Source organism: Triticum aestivum, chromosome 4A (genome assembly GCF_018294505.1).
Source record: "Triticum aestivum cultivar Chinese Spring chromosome 4A, IWGSC CS RefSeq v2.1, whole genome shotgun sequence".
Taxonomy (NCBI): domain Eukaryota; kingdom Viridiplantae; phylum Streptophyta; class Magnoliopsida; order Poales; family Poaceae; genus Triticum; species Triticum aestivum.
This window is the reverse complement of record NC_057803.1, coordinates 102,571,174-102,593,907: the sequence shown is the minus strand read 5'-3', so window position 1 is coordinate 102,593,907 and position 22,734 is coordinate 102,571,174. Positions and strand designations below refer to the sequence as shown.

The 22,734-nt window shown below is 45.6% G+C and overlaps 1 protein-coding gene across 1 annotated transcript; it reads left to right on the top strand.

The window, feature by feature from the left end:
• Positions 1–6,137: 6,137 nt before the first annotated feature.
• On the top strand, positions 6,138–10,853 carry LOC123085414 (tropinone reductase homolog At5g06060). Its single transcript, XM_044507046.1, has 5 exons — positions 6,138–6,307; positions 6,404–6,611; positions 8,263–8,479; positions 8,584–8,690; positions 10,432–10,853. The coding sequence occupies exons 1-5, from the start codon at positions 6,204–6,206 to the stop codon at positions 10,612–10,614; spliced, it is 819 nt and encodes a 272-aa protein (XP_044362981.1). The 5' UTR covers positions 6,138–6,203; the 3' UTR covers positions 10,615–10,853.
• The last annotated feature ends 11,881 nt before the right edge of the window (positions 10,854–22,734 follow it).

The following is a 22,734-nucleotide window of genomic DNA, read 5'->3' as shown; positions in this document are numbered from 1 at the left end:
TTAAGGCAGTGGCGGATGTAACATGAAAATGAAGAATAGTAATTGAAAGAGTGACGGAAAATGAGACATATGATTTAGATCCACGATTAAAAGAAAATTTGACCACAGTTTAAGAAAGAAAAAAGTATGACATGGTGTGTCAAAAGTGCCCGCAAAAAAATTTGTTGTGTCAAAAGGATCCTTATTTTTTTAAAGGAGGCAACAATTTTGCCTCATCTTAGTAATTAAGAATCGATATTCACCATGTGTATGACATATTAGACATCTGATCACAGACCGTGTGTGACTTAAGCAGGAGGCAGCCCACACGGGTCATGTGTGGGTGAAATTAGAACTGCTCATACATGTGAGCACAGTTACTTCGTGCCGCACGTCCAACAAGTACTACCCATCCCCATCTCGTGCATGTGGCATGAAGCAAATATGCCCACACGTTATGGCGCAACTACGTTAGTTACCCGCGGGATGACACTTTAGTTATCCCGGAGATGGCAACTTTAGTTATCCGGGATGACAAATGTAATTGTAAAAGTATGGCAGCTCTCTCTGTTTTGGTTAACTATAGTTGTCATGTCTAATTTATGGTAGTTACTATAATCAAACCATTGTTGCCGTATGTGATTAACTACTTGCCACATGTGATCAAACAATAGTTGACATGTGTGTTTATCTAGTTGTCACGTGTGGTCCAACCATAGTTGTCATATATGGTTAATCATACTTGTCATGTGTGTTTACCTGGTTGTCACGTACGCGCAACTGCAGTTGCCATATGTGGTCCAACCATAGTTGTCATGTGTGGTTAATCATACTTGTCATGTGTGTTTATCTGGTTGCCACGTACGGACAACTATAGTTGCATCTAGCAACGTACGAGTGTCGTGTGGGCGAAAAGCAGTTCACCCACACGCGGGCGGACTAGGTGGTGACTGTGTGGACGGGAACTTGTTCGTCCACACGACGCAGCCGACAACCGCGTGCTGCGGGTTGTATGGGCGAGCGCTCTAACGCCCACACAACATGCTATGCCTACGTGGCACTGAAATTCCAACATATTTCTTTAAGATTCGTGCAAACAGAATCAACAAGGACCAACGTGTGTGGACGAAATGCAAACATGTCACACGTGTGGGCATTATCATTTGTGTAAAGAAAAATAAGATCAATCCAAGAGTTAACCCTTGTTGGCATTTTTTTTATATAAGAAACTTTATACGCATCGTGTGTTTGAGCCAGGGCTCAAACTCGGATGGGCTGCTCAGCCAATGCGGATTGACGCCCCGTCCTCGAACAGGGATTAATAAATTTTTAAGAGATGACAAACAAAGGCAATACAACGAGACTAAGAGCGAAGCCAGACTAGCACTGGCCCGGGGCCATCTTCCACGCTATAGTGATCTACGATGACTAACGGTAAAGAAAACCGCTATGGTCAATGAATACTTTCGGCGCTGCGACCCAGGCCCCAAACCTGGTGTGTAGCTCCGCCGCTGAGGATCTTTGGAGAAGCTTCTGGCCTCAAAGTCAACTTTGCCAAGTCATCTGCAATACTCATCAGGAGCAGCGAGGAAGATGAGGCCTTGGTTTGGAGCATGGTGCCTTGGCAGATCGCCAAGTTTCCATGCAAATACTTGGGTCTACAGCTCAGTATCAAGCAACTGACTAGATCCGACTGGCAGCCTATTATTGATGCAGCATTGAAGATTCTTCCGGGATGGCAGAGAGGTCTGGTGACTCGGCCTGGCAGGTTGATCCTTGTGAACCAGGTAATGCGGGCGAGACCGATCCACCATATGCTCGTGGCTGAAGCACCAAAGTGGGCGCTAGAAAAGGTGGACAATGGATGCCGAGCCTTCTTCTGGGCTGGCTCTGAACAAATTCATGGAGGAAAGTGCGCGGTGGCCTGGCAGAGGGTTTGCAGGCCGAAGCAGATGGGAGGACTGGGAGTAATTGACCTCCACCGTCACGGTATCGCGCTTAGGATGAGGTGGGAGTGGCCTAGGAGACATGATGACACTCGACCATGGCAAGGACTCGTGGCGCTCATGGACAAGGATGTAAGCTCGGCCTTTTCTAGCATGGTTCACTGGCAGGTAGGGGACGGCACTAAGGCACTCTTTTGGAAGGACAGATGGATTAGCGGATCGACGGCGAATGAGCTGGCACCGTTATTGGTTGCCAAGGTCAAAACACAGGTGATCAACAAGCGACTGGTAAAGAACGACTTGTACCTTCATAACTGGATGAACGACGTGAGCGGAGAGCTGGACACGGAAGGACTTGCTCAACTTATCAGGCTCTGCGAGGCCACCATGAACTTTGAGCTGCACGTAGGAGAGGAGGACAGAATGATCTGGAGATGGAACCCTGCAGGCACCTACTTTGCGGCTTCTGCATATGCGATGATGTGTGAAGGGGGAATCAGATTCCAGCTTGCGGACGCAATTTGGAAGAGTGGGGCTCCTCTCTCCTGCAAGCTTTTTATGTGGCTGGCTGTCCAATACAGGGTCTGGACGTCGGACAGGCGACTGCGCCATGGCCTTCAAGACACGATCTCTCCATGCTTTCTATGTGATCAGGAGCAAGACACGGTGGACCACATACTCACACAATGTGTCTATACCAGACAGGTCTGGTTCCAGTGCTTCACCAAGGTAGACATACTGTTGGAGCTGCTGCCAAATGACCAGGACAGGGTGGAAGATTGGTGGGGAGCTTCGAGGAAGAGGATACCCAAGACTCAATGGAAGGATTTTGACTCTTTTGTTATGTTGATTTGTTGGAGTGTATGGAAGAAGAGGAATGGTAGGGTTTTCGATAGGAACGACGCGTGTAATGAGCTACAACTGGTCGGGAACATTCTCAGGGAGCGTCAGCTTTGGGCGCTAGCTAGAGGGAGTGGAGTTTTTCACTTTTGTGAGTAGTCGCCTAGGTGGTGTCTGTGGAGCTGGTAGGCACGCTTCGGTGATGCCTGCGGGCTTGTAATATCTTGTAAATTTTTTCTCCCCTTCTATAAAGCTAAGGCACGCCTTTCGCGTGCCCTCGAAAAAAGCTCCGCCGCTGAACGAGACTACTCTCCCGGAATTACGTACCCAAATCTTTAGCCCCGGTAATGATCTAGTTTCAGACTTCTCTTTTAATCCTGGCCATCACGATTGACGGCATAGTCATCTCATTACAGAAAACACATTAGAGCAATTTCAATGGAGCGACCCAAACGGACGGTGCATTTGTCCGCTTTTTGGCCGTTTGGGTCGGCCGCCCGCCCGACGTCCGCCCAGTTTTGCATTTGGGTCAGCAATGCGTCCAACGCGCCGACCCATTTCATGTCCGCATTCAACTTTTGAATTAAAAAAGGCCCGCAGCCGATCATGCCAGCACCATGCCAGCACCGACATACAATGCCGGCTTCAGAAAATACCACAGTTCCTGCTGGCGCACTTGCTCGCCAGCCGGCCGGCACATATGCCAGCACGCAAAAAATGGTGGGACTTGGAGTTTGACCACGCCACCGCGGCTCCCGTGGTCATGCCGGCACACCTGCCGGCATACAAAAAGATGGCCCTCGACGCCATAGATCAGTCGCCCTGGAACTTGAGCATGTCGGCCTGCATCTTCTCGAACCACGACCTTTTCCTTGGCGACAAGGCGTTGAGATCCACCTTCATGATCTCCACCCCGGTCATCATGCTTGCAAGAGCCACTTCTTTCGCCTTTGTCTTGGCGTTGGCGGCCTCGATCTCTAGCATCTTCGCTTGCTTCTCGGCGTCGAGCTCGAACATCTTGGCTTGCTTCTCGGCGTCAATTTTAAGCCTCCTCCTTTGGATCTCCATGAAAGTGCTCATTTGCTCTTCTTTGAAACGTCGGCGCTCCTCCTCCCTTGAGTCCTTCTTATTCATCATGCCGTCCACGCTTGCGATCAAGGTGTTGGTGGCTGCATCTCGCTTGTCCTCCTTCTTGGAGTTGGTCTTCCCCCGCGGTCGTGCTGGCTCGCCCTCCCCAACATCCTCCACGGCGCCCTTCCCCCCACATGCCTTGAGCGCGGCATATTGTGCCTTGAACTTTTCTTCGTCCTTGATGACACGATAGCAAATGGGAGAGGTTGAAGCACTTGCCATTGTGTTGAACCTTGAATGCCCCCAAAGCTTGAAATGCCTACAAAATATTTCCATGCAAGCATATGGGCAAGTGATAGCAAATGAAGACGTAAAAAATGATTTTGATGGCACAAAAGAGGCCGACTTGCTTGCTATCATACCATGTCTTGCACGCCGATGCCGCTCACGGGGTGGGCCTTGACGCTCTCAAGGGTGGCACAAAACTTGTTGCACTCTTGTTGGGTTACCCTCCACCGCTTGGAAATGGAGACCCCCCCGCGCGTGCTCACAAATTGGTAGGGTGGAAACTTCTTGCGCTCATGAAACTCGCGGTGCACACGAGTCCAAAAGGTTGAATGCTTTTGCTCGACGCCCGTCTTTGGGTCTTGTCCAATGTCTCGCCAACACTCGCATAGAAGCTTGTCCTCGGCAGCTGTGTATGCCTTCGTGCGTTTGCTCTTGCGCTTCGGCTTCGACCCGTTGGCGAGCTCGTCCTCGAACAAAGGCTCCACTTCGATGCCGCACTCGTACTCTTCCTTTAGCTCATATTCGTCCGGGAACTCGTGGTCGAGGGGGAAGCCGTCCAGGTCGACGCCGACCTGATCACACATGAAGGCCGCCTGATAGGGATCATAGCCAGCGGCCGGCGTGAACGCCCCACGGTCGTCCTGGCTTTGCGTCTCGTCAGGATCGTAGCCAGCGCCCAGCGCACCACCCTCGAAGATGAGGTGTTGCATGTAGTCCTCGTCGACGGCGGACGACATTTTGTCGAACAGGTTGCGGGCGTCCCGGAGACCGCCGACTGGCGTCTGTCGCGCGCGTTTCCTCGCGCCGCCAGACGACGAGCCACCGACCACCGGGGTGGCGTTGAGGTCGATGGGCACGGGCGCGGGTGTGGAAGGCGCGACCACGCTCATGTCGGGTGAGCACTCCTCGGAGAGGCGGGAGGCCTGCGGGTAGACGTGGAAGCCGGGGACCGGGTTGCAAGCCGATGCGCGGGGTGAGTCGGGCACCATCCGAGGAAATATCGACGAGCCGGGGCTGGCCGCGGCGACGACGACTTGGACGAGGTGGTGCTGGCTAGGGTTTACCCCAAGCATGTAAAGCGCCTCCCTCGTTACAGCGGCGACGCGGGCGTTGGTGAACTCCTACTGCGCGGCGGCGGCGGTGGCGGCCTGTGCAGCGGCCTCATCCCTCGCGTCCGCGGCATGCCTCCGACCCTTCCTCTTGGCCGACTCCCTTATCCGCTGTTCGGACGTCAGCGCCTTCTTCGGCTTGGTCACCGCGGCGGTCTTGCGCGGGGCACGAGGCTTGCCTTTCCCGGAGGGGGCGACGGCGCCGGACGAGGCGAGGAAGGCGAGGCTGGCGGCGGCGTCGAGGTCGAGGTCGATGGCGTCCTCCATCGCTGGTTGGGGGCGGGGGGCGCGCGCTGGCGGAGTGTTTTTGGAAAAATGGGGGGAAATGGTTGTGGCTGACACCGACAGGCGGGCCCGGGGAGAGGAGTAGGCGCGCGCGCGTCCGTCTCGTGTCCGCGCCGACGCAAATCCGCCTAAAAAATGGGCCCGGAATAGGTCGCCCGCGCACGAAAAACGGACGCGCGTCTGTTTGGGTCGACGCGTTGGGCCGCCATTTTTGTCCGCGCCGACCCAAATGAACGCGGACGGACGAAATGGGTCGCCCCATTGGAGTTGCTCTTAAATTCCTTCTTTTCATGCCAAAAAGGTAAGAAATGATGAAAACGCAGCTGCTACATCATATACAATTATTATTATTTTATTTTTCGATTACAGGTTTCTTTAAATTTCTTTCAAATTCTTTAATTGTATGCGAGAGGGTGCATGTATCAGCAATTATGGTATTTCCCTAAAAAAAAGAAAAACTTAAATACTACAGGTACTCCAGGAGAAACGACCGCACACTACCTCACTGTCTAGTGTCTACCAGTGCATCTCCGGTCGTCTGTTCGTGGAACCGATAAGCACTCGCCCGGTTTTCCGTAATTAACTGGGCAATTCTCTTCTGCTTAATTAATAGATGAAGTAATCTTTGCCTCCGTTTCGGAACCGATAAGCACAGAATCCGAAGAGAGCGGCGGGTGGTTGGCAGATGGCTGCGGCGGAGCCGTCGGGATCGAGCCAGCCGGGTGCTCCAGGAAGGTGGTCTCTTCACGGCAAGACGGCTCTCGTCACCGGCGGCACCCGCGGGATCGGGTACCCCCTCGGACACCTCTTTCTCTTCCCCAGCAGCGCCCCAAACCCCGAGAGATCCCCTCGATGGCCGGCCTGAGGAGCCCGTGTGATGCGCAGGCGTGCGGTGGTGGAGGAACTTGCGGCGCTGGGGGCGGCCGTGCACACCTGCTCCCGGAAGGAGGCGGAGCTGGGCGAGCGCCTCAAGGAGTGGGAGGCCAGGGGCTTCCGCGTCACAACCTCCGTCTGCGACCTCTCCGTCCGGGAGCAGCGGGAGCGCCTGATTGGCGACGTCGCCGAACGCTTCGGCGGCAAGCTCAACATCCTCGTGAGTTGGAACCAAATCGCATCTTCATTTCTCTTCTTTCTCGTTCCTAGTATATATCATATCCATCCGTCAGAAATGCAGTACTGTATTATCGGTTTTTTCTCTGGGAATACCAGCCTGCTGTGAGTTGCAGTTAAGCACACACACGTAGTTGAAATTCACCCCCTAATTGCCCATGTACTATTCTCCAACCTAGTACAAATGAAACAGTAATGAAGCACGGAACATGGCAAACCAAACACGGAGCCCTTCGGAAAGTCAAGTACTAAACCCACTGGTCCGTGCAATTGCCCGATGTAGCTTGCGAACTACATTGACTCCCACCTGGCCACCTCTCACTATCAATCATGTCCGTGTGTTTATTTATGGACCTTTCTTCACTTTCAGCATCATGTGTATGTTGATTTCACAAAAACGCGCTGCGGACAGACATTCCCAATGAAATGATGTTTCTTATCTTAATAATTCTGCATAGAACAGGTGAATTCAAAATTTGAAAATTTGTAAACACAAGGTTGAATGAAATGTGTTGATGGCTGTACTGGCTGTACTAGTATTACCACAGGTGCGAAAGCTGATGTTTAACTTTTGGTGCGTTGGTGAAGTTTGCTAAATCTCATAGGTCAATATTTTCCTTTGATGGTCTGAATAGACAGATCTTGATAAACCTTGGGCGGGCAACACGGTGCCGTTCGATCGGGCCCTCTTCAGTGCCACGACTTTGGTAACCCTGGGAGACGACCAGACAGCCAAGTTCTTGGAATCTGGATGGCTTCCTGGGAAGGTGGCGGCGTAGATTGTACCATTGCTAGTAGTAGCGTGAGATTCAAGAATAGTAAGGTTCACTGTGCTCTTGACAAAAACAAGTGGATTGAACCAATGCAGGGTGGAAAATAAATCAGCTGAGTATGTCGTGATGGATTGTAGCTTTTCCAAGCAGGTGTGGAAGAAGGTGGCGGCCTGGTCCAATCTTGAGCAGCTGACTCAGACAGCTACCATCCAGGGCAGGTTAGCTGACTGGTGGAGCAGCGGCCCAAAGTTTATCCGGATAGACATCATTTCTTAGATGGAGTGGTCTCATATTCGGTGTTGAGCAGTGAATGCGTGAGCACTTACCTTCCAGCGTGTTGTTTCCGACGATAATGGCTAGCGTTTAGGTTCTTTGCTTCTCTAGTCGACCAAAATGGTTTTGTCGCTTGTTACATATGTGCGTTGTGAAATTGAACTGTTTTTTAATTGAGTGGGCAGTACTCCTGTTGTCCTTTACGGGGAAATAACATTTTCCTTGAAGATCTGCATTTTATTCAAATATAGCGCATTCCACCAAAATCCGGGTTTTGTCAGAGCACAGGACTGCAGGGTGCCCTGCAAGATAAACTGTTTGTTGGATCTCCGTTTTAATTTTCCATGTGTTTTGTAGTGTTGATTCCATAACCTGAGTGCTTGTGTAGATTTGTGCCGTCTTCTTTCACTTGGTCTTTAAGGTAAACATTGGAGCAACAAACATAAGGAAACCAACTACTGAATGTCCTGTAGAAGTTTAATCACTCTTTTTCTGCGAGAAATGTTTACTCTCTTTGAGGGCCACTTGCCTTGGGTCTGCATATTGTTTGTGCCGATTCGCTCTGACTTTCTTCATTTCCTCTTTAAGGTAAACAATGTGGGGACAAACATAAGGAAGCCAACTACTGAATTTTCCGCTGAAGATTACTCTTTTTTGATGGCCACTAATCTTGAATCTGCATATCATCTTTGCCAACTTGCACATCCTCTTCTAAAAGCATCTGGTTTGGGAAGCATTGTTTTCATATCATCTGTCTGTGGATTAGTAGCCGTATTTAGCGGTACTCTATATGCCATGACTAAAGGTAACTACTGGAGCTCACTACCCGCCCATGACTTTGACTTCCTGAGCATCTACTATGATTTTTCAGACATCTACTATGCGTAACTAGCTACTGGTTTTGTTCAGGTGCCATCAACCAGTTAACCAAGAACCTAGCATGTGAATGGGCAAAAGATGGCATAAGAACAAACTCTGTTGCTCCATGGTACATAACGACTTCGCTTACAGAAGGAGTAAGGGTCTCAATTTGATTATTCCTCTCAAGTCTATACAGTAATTTGGAACATATTATGAATCATGATTGTGACGTAGTATGCAGACTATAGCAACTCTAACTGCGTCGTGGTTATCCTTCTTACCTGTTTGACTTGAGGACTAATTATGCATTATTCTATTGCTTTCTTCCATATATGTGTTTAACTGCATTATTTTTCTTGAGAGCATTGCTGCGCAACCTGTGCTTAGTTATAGTGATATGATTATGTCGTTGAGTATCTGAACAGAGCAAGCTGACTCATTTATGATACTAAACATGTTTTAGTATCAGTTCTTGATGAAATTAGCACAAAAAGTATGCTTCTACTTATATTCAAATTACATGTAGAGTAGCAAAATCATGTTGATATGAGCCTATACATTCCATCTACTATCAGAGAATGAACAAAGTGCATGTTTTAGGACCAGTCGATAGAAATTATCGCAAAAAGTATGCTTATACTTATATTCAAATTACATTTAGGGTAGTAAAAGTCATGTTGGTTTCAGCCTGTACCGTCATTACTATCAGAGAACGAACAGAGTGCAGCTGTTTGGTTATCAGTATTATCTTATTTCACAATGGTTATAATTAGTATACCTTAGCTCTTGACGTATTAGGTTCCCACGTTACAAGATGGTAGCAGGGAGCAGGTGTATCATGTATCTACTTCCGCTAATCCACAATAAGTGTACCCTGGAAGGATTGCTGAAAGGGAGGGTCAATCATGCATGGTTAGGATTAAAACTGTTAAGTAGGGTAAAATAACCCAAATGATAAGTGCCACACGTCAGGTGCGTGGCACTCCGGTCCTGACGTTTTTCAATGGCAATTCCAGTCACGCAAGGATGGCGATTTCCAGTGACACACGGCAAGTTTCTTGCCATGTTTGGCAACTAAAGTTGCCATTCTCGCGTCACTAAACCTGCCGTCGAAAACGTTCGGAGTTGCCATGCGCTCGTACCTGACATTCGGTACTTATCAGGGTCCTAAAATAATGATACCGACCAATATACAGTCATGCCTGCAGCAATTCAGAAAATGAGAGTTTAATGTTAGGATCCTAAATTCCTTTTCTTGATTTGGGCATGCTGTCCTTGTGCGGTGGCCATGCTAAAGTTGGGATCCTGAATTCCTGCTGAAGATTGCCTGGTACCCTGAATATATAAGCCACCTAACTGTGTGTCGATAATTGCTATAGCTAACCGTGGTACACATAACATAAATGTCCACAAATTTGAGAGCTAGCAGTAGTGTCCAACTGAAACTAGCTAAGCCACGCTCTGTTTTTTCTCCTTCCCTTTTTTTTCTGTGGGCAGCTCCAGTTTCTCATTCCTTGAATATGCTCTTAATTTTATTACTCCCTCCGTCCCAATATTTCGACACTATGATAGCGTCAAAAAACATCTTACATTTTGGGACGGAGGGAGTAGAACTGATGCCATTCATGGTCATTTGTACATGTGTATAGAAGCACATCAAAACTACATTCTGTTATCTCAAATTTTCTTCTTAGTCCTATAGTAGTAAACATAGAAAGAATATATTATATTGCAGCCACATGTTAAAGCTTCTTTTGTGCAAGAACAATTGCTTATGAACTCTTTGTAGTTAGCACATCTGCCTGTACTCGGTGCATGGGGCGGGGCCCTATCATGTAACCTCTTGGAAAATGGTAACTCTGATCCCTGAACCTCTGCTATTTGTTTTTGGTGCAGCTTTTGGCTAACAAGGAATTTGAGGCCTCCGTTGTGAGTCGAACTCCACTGGGGCGTGTCGGAGAACCAGGAGAGGTATCATCGCTGGTTGCTTTTCTTTGCATGCCTGGTTCCACTTACATAACAGGCCAGACGATCTCAGTGGATGGAGGTATGAGTGTCAATGGGTTCTATCCAGCTTGAAGACTACCAAGGAAGAGGCCATATTTCGCTTTGTTGCCCAGGAGTCCAGTCATATCTTGTGTTGTTGGCAACCAAAATAAATATTCCTGTAAAACTGAGGTCATCTTGAATCTAGACTCCATGAGTATTCGCCATTGTTCAGATCAGCCATGTGAAGAAAGTTGTGGTCAGAATTGTGTGATTATTTTGCAACTTGGTGAACTCTTTTCGGATTAAGAATTGCCTTGCTGTTGGATTGATTTTTCTGTAGTGGGGCATGTTCAAATTCATGCCCTGTTTCATCTAGTACAACCATCATCATGCTCAGAATGGTGGAAGGCAAAGCCAGATGAGAATCACATGCAACAGAAGTTGGGAAATGCTCCCACTCCGTGGGATCAAAAGCATCAAAACGTTATCATTTGCATGCGAAGTTGGTGTGACAACGAAGTTCAGATTGCTGCTATTGTTTGCACCCACCATTAGCACAGCCAAATATAGTGTTCTTCCATGTTCTATATCGCACTCCCTTTGGTCTTTTTTACTTCGCATATAAGATTTGCCTCAAGTCAAGCTTGGTAAAGTTTGATCAACTTTATATATAAAAAATACCAACATTCACAATACAAAATCAATATAATTAGATGTGTTATGAATTTAATTTTCATATTGTACTCCCTTCATTCCGCAATGTAGTGCGCCTGTGCTTCCCGAGATTCAAATTTGACCATAAATTTAGTCAACAAGACCGACTGTGGCGGGAACAAAAATTACATCACTGAATTCATATCAAAAATACGAATTTAGTGGTATAAGTTTTGCTTCCGCCACGGTTGTTCTCGTTGGTTAAATTTACGGTTAAACTTGAATTTCGGAAAGCGTGGACGTACTACATTGTGAAACGGAGGGAGCATAACTCTAGTGTTGTAAACATTGATATTTTTTCAATACGAATATGATCAAACTTTACCAAGATAAATCTTATATGTAGAGTAAAAAGGATCCGGGGTTTATTAAGCTGTGAGGTTTGTATTGTGGGCCAAGCGGTGCGATGATGTTGCTCCCTTGACTGGTGTTCTCGGAGGCTAGAAGAATAAAAATGTGATTGTTTGCCCACCGTATAATAAATCTTGCAGAACAACACGGAGAAGGGCGTGATCAGATCTGCACGACATTGTTCCATAGCTTTTTTTTTCTTTCCGGATGCTCGTTTCGTTTGGACTCCTTGAACTTGGTACTGCTCCTGTTCACGTTGTTGAGCTGTCTCCAGCGGCCGATCATGTGAGCTGACGCAGAGGCGAACACTTGGCACCCGACGCTGCCGAGCACCGTCGGAACAACAGCAAGACGTCCGTCTCTGTCCTGTCCACCGCGGGGTGCTGCCGTCGCGCCATTGGCCGGGCTCGATCTTGGCATCCCTCAAAGCGCGACGCGACGCGAGGGACCATTGAATTGAACAAAAGGCTTTTCCTGTTTGCCAACGAAAATAAAATCTCGTGCTCGAATCCGAGGGCGAGCACCCAGATCTCCGTGACAGCGAGACCCCGGCCCCGGACGCCCAACACGTCGCCACCCGCGACGACACCCACCTCCCTCACGCCATCCTCCCGACGAGCGCCCGTGGCGTCGTGGTCCGGCAGTGGGGGCCCGCGACGGCGCCTCCTCTTCTCGCACGGCCGCACCGTCGCCGCGCCGGCTCTGACCTCGCTGTCGCCCGCCGGCTTTACGTGGCGACGGCAGGAGCCATCAGCGGCACATCACATGATGTCGTAGTCCCAAAGCAACGCGCGGCTCCAGCTCCGAGCGGACACCGACGGATGTCGCGTGTCGTGTCGTAAAATATTTCGCTCTACTATCGGCTTCTCCGTCACACGCTCGGGCTACCACCAAAAGATCTCAGAAATATCGTCTCGGTGATTGATCGTGATGATTTGCGCCTTCTGTGGGAAGGAGCAAAAATATCTGATCATCAATGCGTCGGAAAAGACCAGTAGATCTTAGCCGATCTACTACTGTGTAGATTTTTTCTCTGTGGGGCACGTCGGGTCTTATCGTGACCTTGTGGCGTTCACGCCGTCAACAGTCCATGTTACGCAACGAGCTCTTGCCATGCCGCGTGTGATTTGAAATCTTCGGTTCGTCCTTGTCTGGTGTTCTACTTTCGTTGCATGATGTGAACGATTGGTCTTGTCATTTTGACATCCCGTGGGTGATTAGCAGCCGTCCTCGTGTTTAGGTGCGTAGACAGTGGCCTGCTCCTCGCGCGCCGTAGATTTCCGGTCAATGTTGCGTTTAGCTGAAAAACAAGCTATGGAACAAGGACCGGGACGTAGCGCACCCTACGAGCTATGCTTCTTCCGCTCCTCCTGCTCTGCCATGAGTAGTTAAGCTGAAAAACAAGGTATGAAGCAAAGTCCGGGACGTTGTGCGTCCTACTTTGGGATGATCGATCGATATTCTTAAGCACTACCGCGCATTGTCTCATACACCTTTTCTCTTCTTTGATCATATAATGGTGTCTTGAACTATTGTGTGTGATGGTGGGCATCATGCACAACAGTCCTATAGAGTTGCACGATTTGATCTACGAGATGTTTGACGGTGGACATCATGCGCTATTCCATCGATGCACCAATTTTTGACTTGGGAGCTTCTAGGCAATGGGAAATTTATTGCAACGTTACAGAAATGTTATTTTTGACTTTATCACGAAGCACAATTACAATCTCTTATCCAGTTGACCCATCAATCTTCAAGACCGAGCCGCCGACAAACGACACTGTTCGACCAGTTGAGGTCTTACTTCTTAGGCAAGCAGTTATGCTTTCTACTCCTCCACCGGTTGTTTCACCCATCTAATTACTGTGGAGCTGCAGTGCCCCACCCAAAGTCCGGGTGACCACGTGGAAGGTTGTGAGAGGGGCCTTGGCCATCAGGGAAAATAAGCTGTGCCATCACCTTGATCATGATGCGATCTATACTTTCTTTAGTCGTTCATTGTTTTTTAAGATAGCTACCCGCTTATTTCAATGGGTGACCCACATTTCATGCACCCGTTCGATGCCCACATGCACGTAATCTTTGGACTGCGATGAGATCAGGTTGGGACCTTCCTGTTGATGATTCAGTCAAAGGTATGGAACCAGAATGGCTCCTTCTTTGCCTCTAGCAACTAGATGAGACCCATGCGTATGCTCCTACTCATGCTACTATGGTGTGTATGGCATGTTCAGAATGAACTTACCCATGACAAGCCACTGATCCTAGTCGGGGCGTCGAAGAAATTTCTCTGTAGCTATGTCGATTCCTTGCCACTCATCAAACATGGGTCAGAGGTGGATGTCCTCAAGGGGAAGCAACCAACTCTTTTATCCAACAAAGGTGCTCAACATAAGCCGGAGAACCTAGTTGGATGTCTCCCCGATGGGTGTTGCAAAGCTCAACTTTAACTGTTCGTTAACTGTTCGTTTGTACAGGTAGATGGAACGGCTGGTGCCGGTATCATACTACGTGATCAAACGGGTGCGGTTATCTACACAGCATGCAAATGGATCCATAACTACCCGGGCACACTGGAGGCTGAGCTATCGGCGTGTGCGAAGGGCCTGAAGCTAACATTGCACTGGACTCTCTTGCCTATCCAGGTGGAGACAGACTGTCCGGAGATCTTGAAGCGCCTTGAATCGGGTTCAAATGGAAGATCAAGGAATACGTTTCAAGTGGCGGCCGTCTCGGAGATGTTGCAAGAAATATTAATGCAAATCACAAAACTAGGTAGATCCGAGAATAAGGCTACACATGCTATGGCAACGATGGGTCGTGGTCAACACCATACGGCTTGTTGGTTGACAATGCATTGTCATTTCAAATGATTGTACAACCACTATTGATTAAATGAAATGGAATGCCCCCCCCCCCCCAAACAAAAATAATTGCCAGATTCACAACATTCAAGATAAGTAATTTTTACCAAATAGCAATACCTTCTTTCACTAGTACATATATTTAATTCCAAGACCACTTATTTTTCATCTCCACCACTATCTGGGCGATGTATATCGGCATATATTTCTTGAAACTGGATGAGAGATCATGCCTTTTATTTAGTATATGAATTGCATTATTTTACTAAATCATATCACATGTGGATCGCACCAATGTTGCCCGGGCTGTGTACGGAGCTCTAGGAGGAAACCGAATGGGTAACTGATAATCCTCAAGTGCAGGGAGTTATTGTGCCACTTTTCAATGTGGATGTGAAAGTATACGCGGAGACAGTGGCCCGCTCCCTCATGCGCGCCATATATTTTAGTGTCCCGTTCAGCTAAAAACGAGGTTGAAACAAAGACCAAGACATAGTGCACCTTATGAGCTATGCCTTTTGTCTCACACATGTGCAAACCTACTTTGGGATGATCAATATTCTTAAGCATTATTGTGCATTGTCTCATACTCCTCTTCACTTCTTTGATCATATAGTCGTGTCTTTTTCTATTGTCCGTGACAGGGACATCATGTGCTACGGTCCTATAGAGTTGCACAGTTTGAACAGGAAAATGTTTGGCATATTCAACCATTGCAATGCTAAGGCAATATCTCCCAGCGATGCACCACTTTTTACTAGGGACCTTTTAGGCAATTGGAGAGTTATTGCCATGTTGCAAAATGCTATTTCGGACCTTATCATAAAGCAAAAACTTGGTGCCAATTGATCCATGGGCGTAAAAAATCATGTATAATTAGGATGATCGCATGATCTGAAGAAGTAACCAATGTGTGAAGTTCTTCAGGAATAAAGCTCATATGCGATAATAGTAGGTCACTTCCAGTTGCAAAGAGCGGATCGTGTGTGATAAGTTGCACACAAGCTATTATAGATATCTGTGTGTAGTAGAAAGACATCGGGAGGCATTTAATATCTTCTACCCATGTGCAATTCACCTCAGCAAAAATAAATCTGGTCCAAATCCACCCATGAAAAACCCTGACTAACACCTCCCCCTTAGCTACTTGAGCTTCCTCTCTCGACCTCCCCTGCATCCCTCGATATGCCTCTCCTCTCGCGACTAAAAAATGTAGAGAGATCAAATTATCTCCCTCACCTTGATCTCTCTCTTGCCTCTCTCCCAACATACCGCGCTAAGTGTCTCACTCTTACTCCGCCTCAAGGTCATTGCCAACCACATGCGCCAATGTGCAGTTCATAGCCTCTATCAAGGATGACGCTTTCATTGCCATCACTGGGAAGGGCAAGGCAGAATTTACCAACGCTTGGGGTGGGGGGGGGGGCAGGAATATCTAGGAGGTATAGTGGAGGATAAGGATGAATATAAGCGATACGAAAATTTTGAGGGGCAGGAGGAGTAGAAGAAGAACGACTGTGCCTACAAGGAAGAGGGGGAGGGTAAGCAGTTCAATGCCTACTACTCTAAGGAACTATGCTAGGCAATAGTTGAGGGAGTCCTGGATTAGGGGGTCCTTGGGTGTCCGAACTACTGAATGTGGGCCGGACTGATGGGCCGTGAAAATACAAGGTAAAAGACCTTCCCTAGTGTCCGGGTAGGACTCTCCTATGTGTGGATGGAAAGATTGGTGTCCGGATATGTAATTTCCTTCCTCTGCAAAACCGACTCTGTACAACCCTAGGCCCCTCCGGTGTATATATAGACCAGAGGGTTTAGTTTGTAGGGGCGATGATGATTCATATAGGCTAGACATCTAGGGTTTAACTACTACGATCTCGAGGTAGATCAACTCTTGTACCCCCTTGCTACCTCTTGAGCACCGCGTTGGATTTCCCTGAAGAGGAAAGGATGATGCAGCAAAGTAGTGTAAGTATTTCCCTCGGTTTTTGAGAACCAAGGTATCAATCCAGTAGGGGATTGCGCGCGCGTCCCTAGTACCTGCACAAAACAAATAACTCCTCGCAACCAATGCGATAAGGGGTTGTCAATCCCTTCACGGTCACTTACGAGAGCGAGATCTGATAGATATGATAAGATAATATTTTTGGTATTTTTGTGATAAAGATGCAAAGTAAAATAAAATCAAAGTAAAAAAGCAAATGAAATAACTAAGCATTGGAAGATTAATATGATGAAGATAGACCCGGGGGCCATAGGTTTCACTAGTGGCTTATGTCAAGAGCATAAGTATTTTACGGTGGGTGAACGAATTACTGTTGAGCAATTGACAGAATTGAGCATAGTTATGAGAATATCTAGGTATGATCATGTATATAGGCATCACGTCCGAGACAAGTAGACCGACTCCTGCTTGCATCTACTACTATTACTCCACTCATCGACCGCTATCTAGCATGCATCTGGAGTATTAAGTTCATGAAAATAGAGTAACGCCTTAAGCAAGATGACATGATGTAGAGGGATAAATTCATGCAATATGATAAAAAACCCATCTTGTTATCCTCGATGGCAATAATACAATACGTGCCTTGCTGCCCCTACTGTCACTGGGAAAGGACACTGCAAGATTGAACCCAAAGCTAAGCACTTCTCCCATTGCAAGAAAGATCAATCTAGTAGGCCAAACCGAACTGATAATTCAAAGAGACTTGCAAAGATAACCAATCATACATAAAAGAATTCGGAGAAGATTCAAATATTGTTCATAGATAATCTTGATCATAAACCCACAATTCATTGGTCTCAACAAACACAACGCAAAAAGAATATTACATCGAATAGATCTCCACAAGAGAGGGGGAGAACATTGTATTGAGATCCAAAAATAGAGAAGAAGCCATCTAGCTAATAACTATGGACCCGAAGGTCTAAGGTAAACTACTCACACTTCATCGGAGAGGCTATGGTGTTGATGTAGAAGCCCTCCGTGATGGATACCCCCTCCGGTGGAGCTCCGGAACAGGCCCCAAGATGGGATCTCGTGGATACAGGAAGTTACGGTGGTGGAATTAGGGTTTTGGCTCCGTATCTGATTGTTTGGGGGTACATAGGTATATATAGGAGGAAGGAGTACGGCGGTGGAGCAACAGGGGGCCGACGAGGGTGGAGGGCGCGCCTAGAGGGGGGGGGGTAGGCGCCCCCCTACCTCGTGGCCTCCTCCTTTGTTTCTTGATGTAGGGTCCAAGTCTCCTGGATCATGTTCGGTGAGAAAATCACGTTCCCGAAGGTTTCATTCCGTTTGGACTCCGTTTGATATTCCTTTTCTTCGAAACCCTAAAATAGGCAAAAAAAACATCAATTCTGGGCTGGGCCTCCGGTTAATAGGTTAGTCCCAAAAATAATATAAAAGTGGATAATAAAGCCCAATAATGTCTAAACCAGTAGATAATATAGCATGGAGCAATAAAAAATTATAGATATGTTGGAGACGTATCAAGCATCCCCGAGCTTAATTCCTGCTCGTCCTCGAGTAGGTAAATGATAAAAACAGAATTTTTGATGTGGAATGCTACTTGGCATAATTTTAATGTAATTCTTCTTAATTGTGGTGTTAATATTCAGATCTGAAAGATTCAAGATAAAAATTTAATATTGTCATAAAAATAATAATACTTCAAGCATACTAACAAAGCAATCATGTCTTCTCAAAACAACATGGCCAAAGAAAGTTATCCCTACAAAATCATATAGTCTGGCTATGCTCTATCTTCACCACACAAAGTATTTAAATCATGCACAACCCCGATGACAAGCCAAGCAATTGTTTCATACTTTTGACATTCTCAAAACTCTTTCAACCTTCACGCAATACATGAGCGTGAGCCATGGATATAGCACTATAGGTGGAATAGAATGGTGGTTGTGGAAAAGACAAAAAGGGAGAAGATGGTCTCACATCAACTAGGCGTATCAACGGGCTATGGAGATGCCCATCAATAGATATCGATGTGAGTGAGTAGGGATTGCCATGCAACAGATGCACTAGAGCTATAAGTATATGAAAGCTCAACAAGAAACTAAGTGGGTGTACATCCAACTTGCTTGCTCATGAAGACCTAGGGCATTTTGAGGAAGCCCATCATTGGAATATACAAGCCAAGTTCTACAATGAAAAATTCCCACTAGTAAATGAAAGTGACGAAATGAGAGACTCTCTATCATGAATATCATGGCGCTACTTTGAAGCACAAGTGTGGTAAAAGGATAGTAGCATTGCCCCTTCTCTCTTTTTCTCTCATTTTTTATTTGGGCCTTTTCTCTCTTTTATGGTCTCTTTTCTTTCCTTTTTTTTATTTTTCGTCCGGAGTCTCATCCCGACTTGTGGGGTAATCATAGTCTCCATCATCCTTTCCTCACTTGGGACAATGCTCTAATAATGATGATCATCACGCTTTTATTTTCTTACAACTCAACAATTACAACTCGATACTTAGAACAAAATATGACTCTATATGAATGCCTCTGGCGGTGTATCGGGATATGCAATGAATCAAGAATGACATGTATGAAAGAATTATGAACGGTGGCTTTGCCACAAATACAATGTCAACTACATGATCATGCTAAGCAATATGACAATGATGGAGTGTGGAATGTGTCATAATAAACAGAATGGTGGAAAGTTGCATGACAATATATCTCGAAATGGCTATGTAAATGCCATAATAGGTAGGTATGGTGGATGTTTTGAGGACGGTATATGGTGGGTGTATGATACCGGCGAAAGGTGTGCGGTATTAGAGAGGCTAGCAATGGTGGAAGGAAGAAAAGTGTGTATAATCCATGGACTCAACATTAGTCATAAAGAACTCATATACTTATTGCAAAAATCTACAAGTTATCAAAGCAAAGTATTACGCACATGCTCCTAGGGGGATAGATTGTTAGGAAAAGACCATCGCTCGTCCCCGACCGCCACTCATAAGGAAGACAATCAATAAATAAATCATGCTCCGACTTCATCACATAACGTTCACCATACATGCATGCTACGGGAATCACAAACTTTAACACAAGTATTTCTCAAATTCACAACTGCTCAACTAGCACAACTTTAATATCACCATCTTCACATCTCAAAACAATTATCAAGCATAAAACTTCTCATAGCATTCAACACACTCATAAGAGAATTTTATTATTAATCTTGTATACCTAGCATATAAGGATTTTTAAGCAAATTACCATGCTATTTAAGACTCTCAAAATAATCTAAGTGAAGCATGAGAGATCAATAGTTCTATAAAACAAATCCACCACCATGCTCTAAAAGATATAAGTGAAGTACTAGAGCAAAACTATATAACTCAAATGATATAAGCGAAGCGCATAGAGTATTCTAACAAATTCCAAATCATGTATGGCTCTCTCAAAAGGTGTGTACAACAAGGATGATTGTGGTAAACTAGAAAATAAAGACTCAAATCATACAAGACGCTCCAAGCAAAACACATATCATGTGGTGAATAAAAATATAGCTCCAAGTAAAGTTACCGATAGAAGTAGACGAAAGAGGGGATGCCTTCCGGGGCATCCCCAAGCTTTGGCTTTTAGGTGTCCTCAGATTATCTTGGGGGTACCATGGGCATACCCAAGCTTAGGCTCTTGCAACTCCTTGTTCCATAATCCATCAAATCTTTACCCAAAACTTGAAAACTTCACAACACAAAACTTAAAGTAGAAAATCTCGTGAGCTCCGTTAGCGAAAGAAAACAAAAGACCACTTCAAGGTACTGTAATGAACTCATTATTTATTTATATTGGTGTTAAACCTACTGTATTCCAACTTCTCTATGGTTTATAAACTATTTTACTAGCCATAGATTCATCAAAATAAGCAAACAACACACGAAAAACAGAATCTGTCAAAAACAGAACAGTCTGTAGTAATATGTAGCTAGCGCAAGATCTGGAACCCCAAAAATTCTAAAATAAATTGCTGGACGTGAGAAATTTATCTATTAATCATATTCAAAAATAATTAACTAAATATCACTTTCCAAATAAAAATGGCAGCAGTTCTCGTGAGCGCTAAAGTTTCTGTTTTTTACAGCAAGATATCAAGACTTTCCCCAAGTCTTCCCAACGGTTCTACTTGGCACAAACACTAATTAAACACAAAAAACACAACCAAAACAGAGGATAGGTAAATTATTTATTACTAAACAGGAGCAAAAAGAAAGGAATAAAAATAAAATTGGGTTGCCTCCCAACAAGCGCTATCGTTTAACTCCCCTAGCTAGGCATAAAAAGCAAGGATAGATCTAGGTATTGCCATCTTTGGTAGGTAATTCTTCAATGAGGCATCTACCATCCTTAGGAATTTCTTTCTTTTTATTTATTATCAAACTTTTAGGCACAAGATCGAAAAATTCATTTGTAACAAATGGTTCCTTAATGATAGCAACAAGATTGGGATGAATACTTATAGATTTGAGGTCCGCAGTTTCCTTACTAGAGGATTCACTCTTATTTTTAGGAACATACATAAGCTTGGAAATTTTAGTAGGGGGACTTGGAGTATTCTTTACGGGAGAAAAAGTGATTCCCAAGTTGGTAATAATACCCTCAAGTTTATCAATTCTAGTGGAATCCTAATTTATTTTCTCATTAACTATGGGTTCCTTCTCTTTAATATTTTTCAAAGTGACTCCTACTTTAGATCCATATTAAGAGATTCGGTTGTGGATCTTTTTATCCAAATTTTCAATTGACTCTACAGCAGCAACCTTATTTTCAATAATTTCGAGCCTTTGCACTCCATGCTCCAAAGTTAATACAATTCCATTAACCAAAAGAGGTGGTGAGCCAAATAAATCTATCATAGCATTATAAGAATCAAAAGTGTGGCTACCCAAGAAATTCCCCCTGGTAATGGTATTAAGGACAAATCTGTACCAAGGAGCAACGCCTACATAAATATTGCAAAGAAGAACGGAAGTAGATTGCTTCCTGGTAGATCTATTTTGAGCATTGCAAATTCTATACCAAGCGTCTTTTAGATTTTCTCCCTCCCTTTGCTTAAAATTTAGAACTTCATTCTCGAGAGACAACGGAGAAGATAGAGGACTCGCCATAACGACAAGTAAACGGAAACGAGGCAAATAGAGAAAGAGAGGGAGGATAGAGAGAGAGAGGGCGAATAAAACGGCAAGGGTGAAGTGGGGGAGAGGAAAACGAGAGGCAAATGGCAAATAATGTAATCCAGGAGATAAGGATTGTGATGGGTACTTGGTATGTTGACTTTTGCGTAGACTCCCCGGCAACGGCGCCAGAAATGGCTCGTTGTCGAGAGTCAGATCTTGACTTGCGCGAACCTCCCCGGCAACAACGCCAGAAATTCTTCTTGCTACCTCTTGAGCACTGCGTTGGATTTCCCCGAAGAGGAAAGGATGATGCAGCAAAGTGGCGTAAGTATTTCCCTCAGTTTTTGAGAACCAAGGTATCAATCCAGTAGGAGGTTGCGCGCGCGTCCCTAGTACCTGCACAAAACAAAAAACTCCTCGCAACCAACGCGGTAAGGGGTTGTCAATCCCTTCACGGTCACTTACGAGAGTGAGATCTGATAGATATGATAAGATAATATTTTTGGTATATTTGTGATAAAGATGCAAAGTAAAATAAAAGCAAAGTAAAAAAGCAAAGGAAATAACTAAGTATTGGAAGATTAATATGATGAAGATAGACCCGGGGGCCATAGGTTTCACTAGTGGCTTCTCTCAAGAGCATAAGTATTTTACAGTGGGTGAACGAATTACTGTTGAGCAATTGACAGAATTGAGCATAGTTATGAGAATATCTAGGTATCATCATGTATATAGGCATCACGTCCGAGACAAGTAGACCGACTCCTGCATGCATCTACTACTATTACTCCACTCATCGACCGCTATCCAGCATGCATCTAGAGTATTAAGTTCATGAAAACAGAGTAACGCCTTAAGCAAGATGACATGATGTAGAGGGATAAATTCATGCAATATGATAAAAACCCATCTTGTTATCCTCGATGGCAACAATACAATACGTGCCTTGCTGCCCCTACTGTCACTGGGAAAGGACACCGCAAGATTGAACCCAAAGCTAAGCACTTCTCCCATTGCAAGAAAGATCAATCTAGTAGGCCAAACCAAACTGATAATTCGAAGAGACTTGCAAAGATAACCAATCATACATAAAAGAATTCGGAGAAGATTCAAATATTGTTCATAGATAA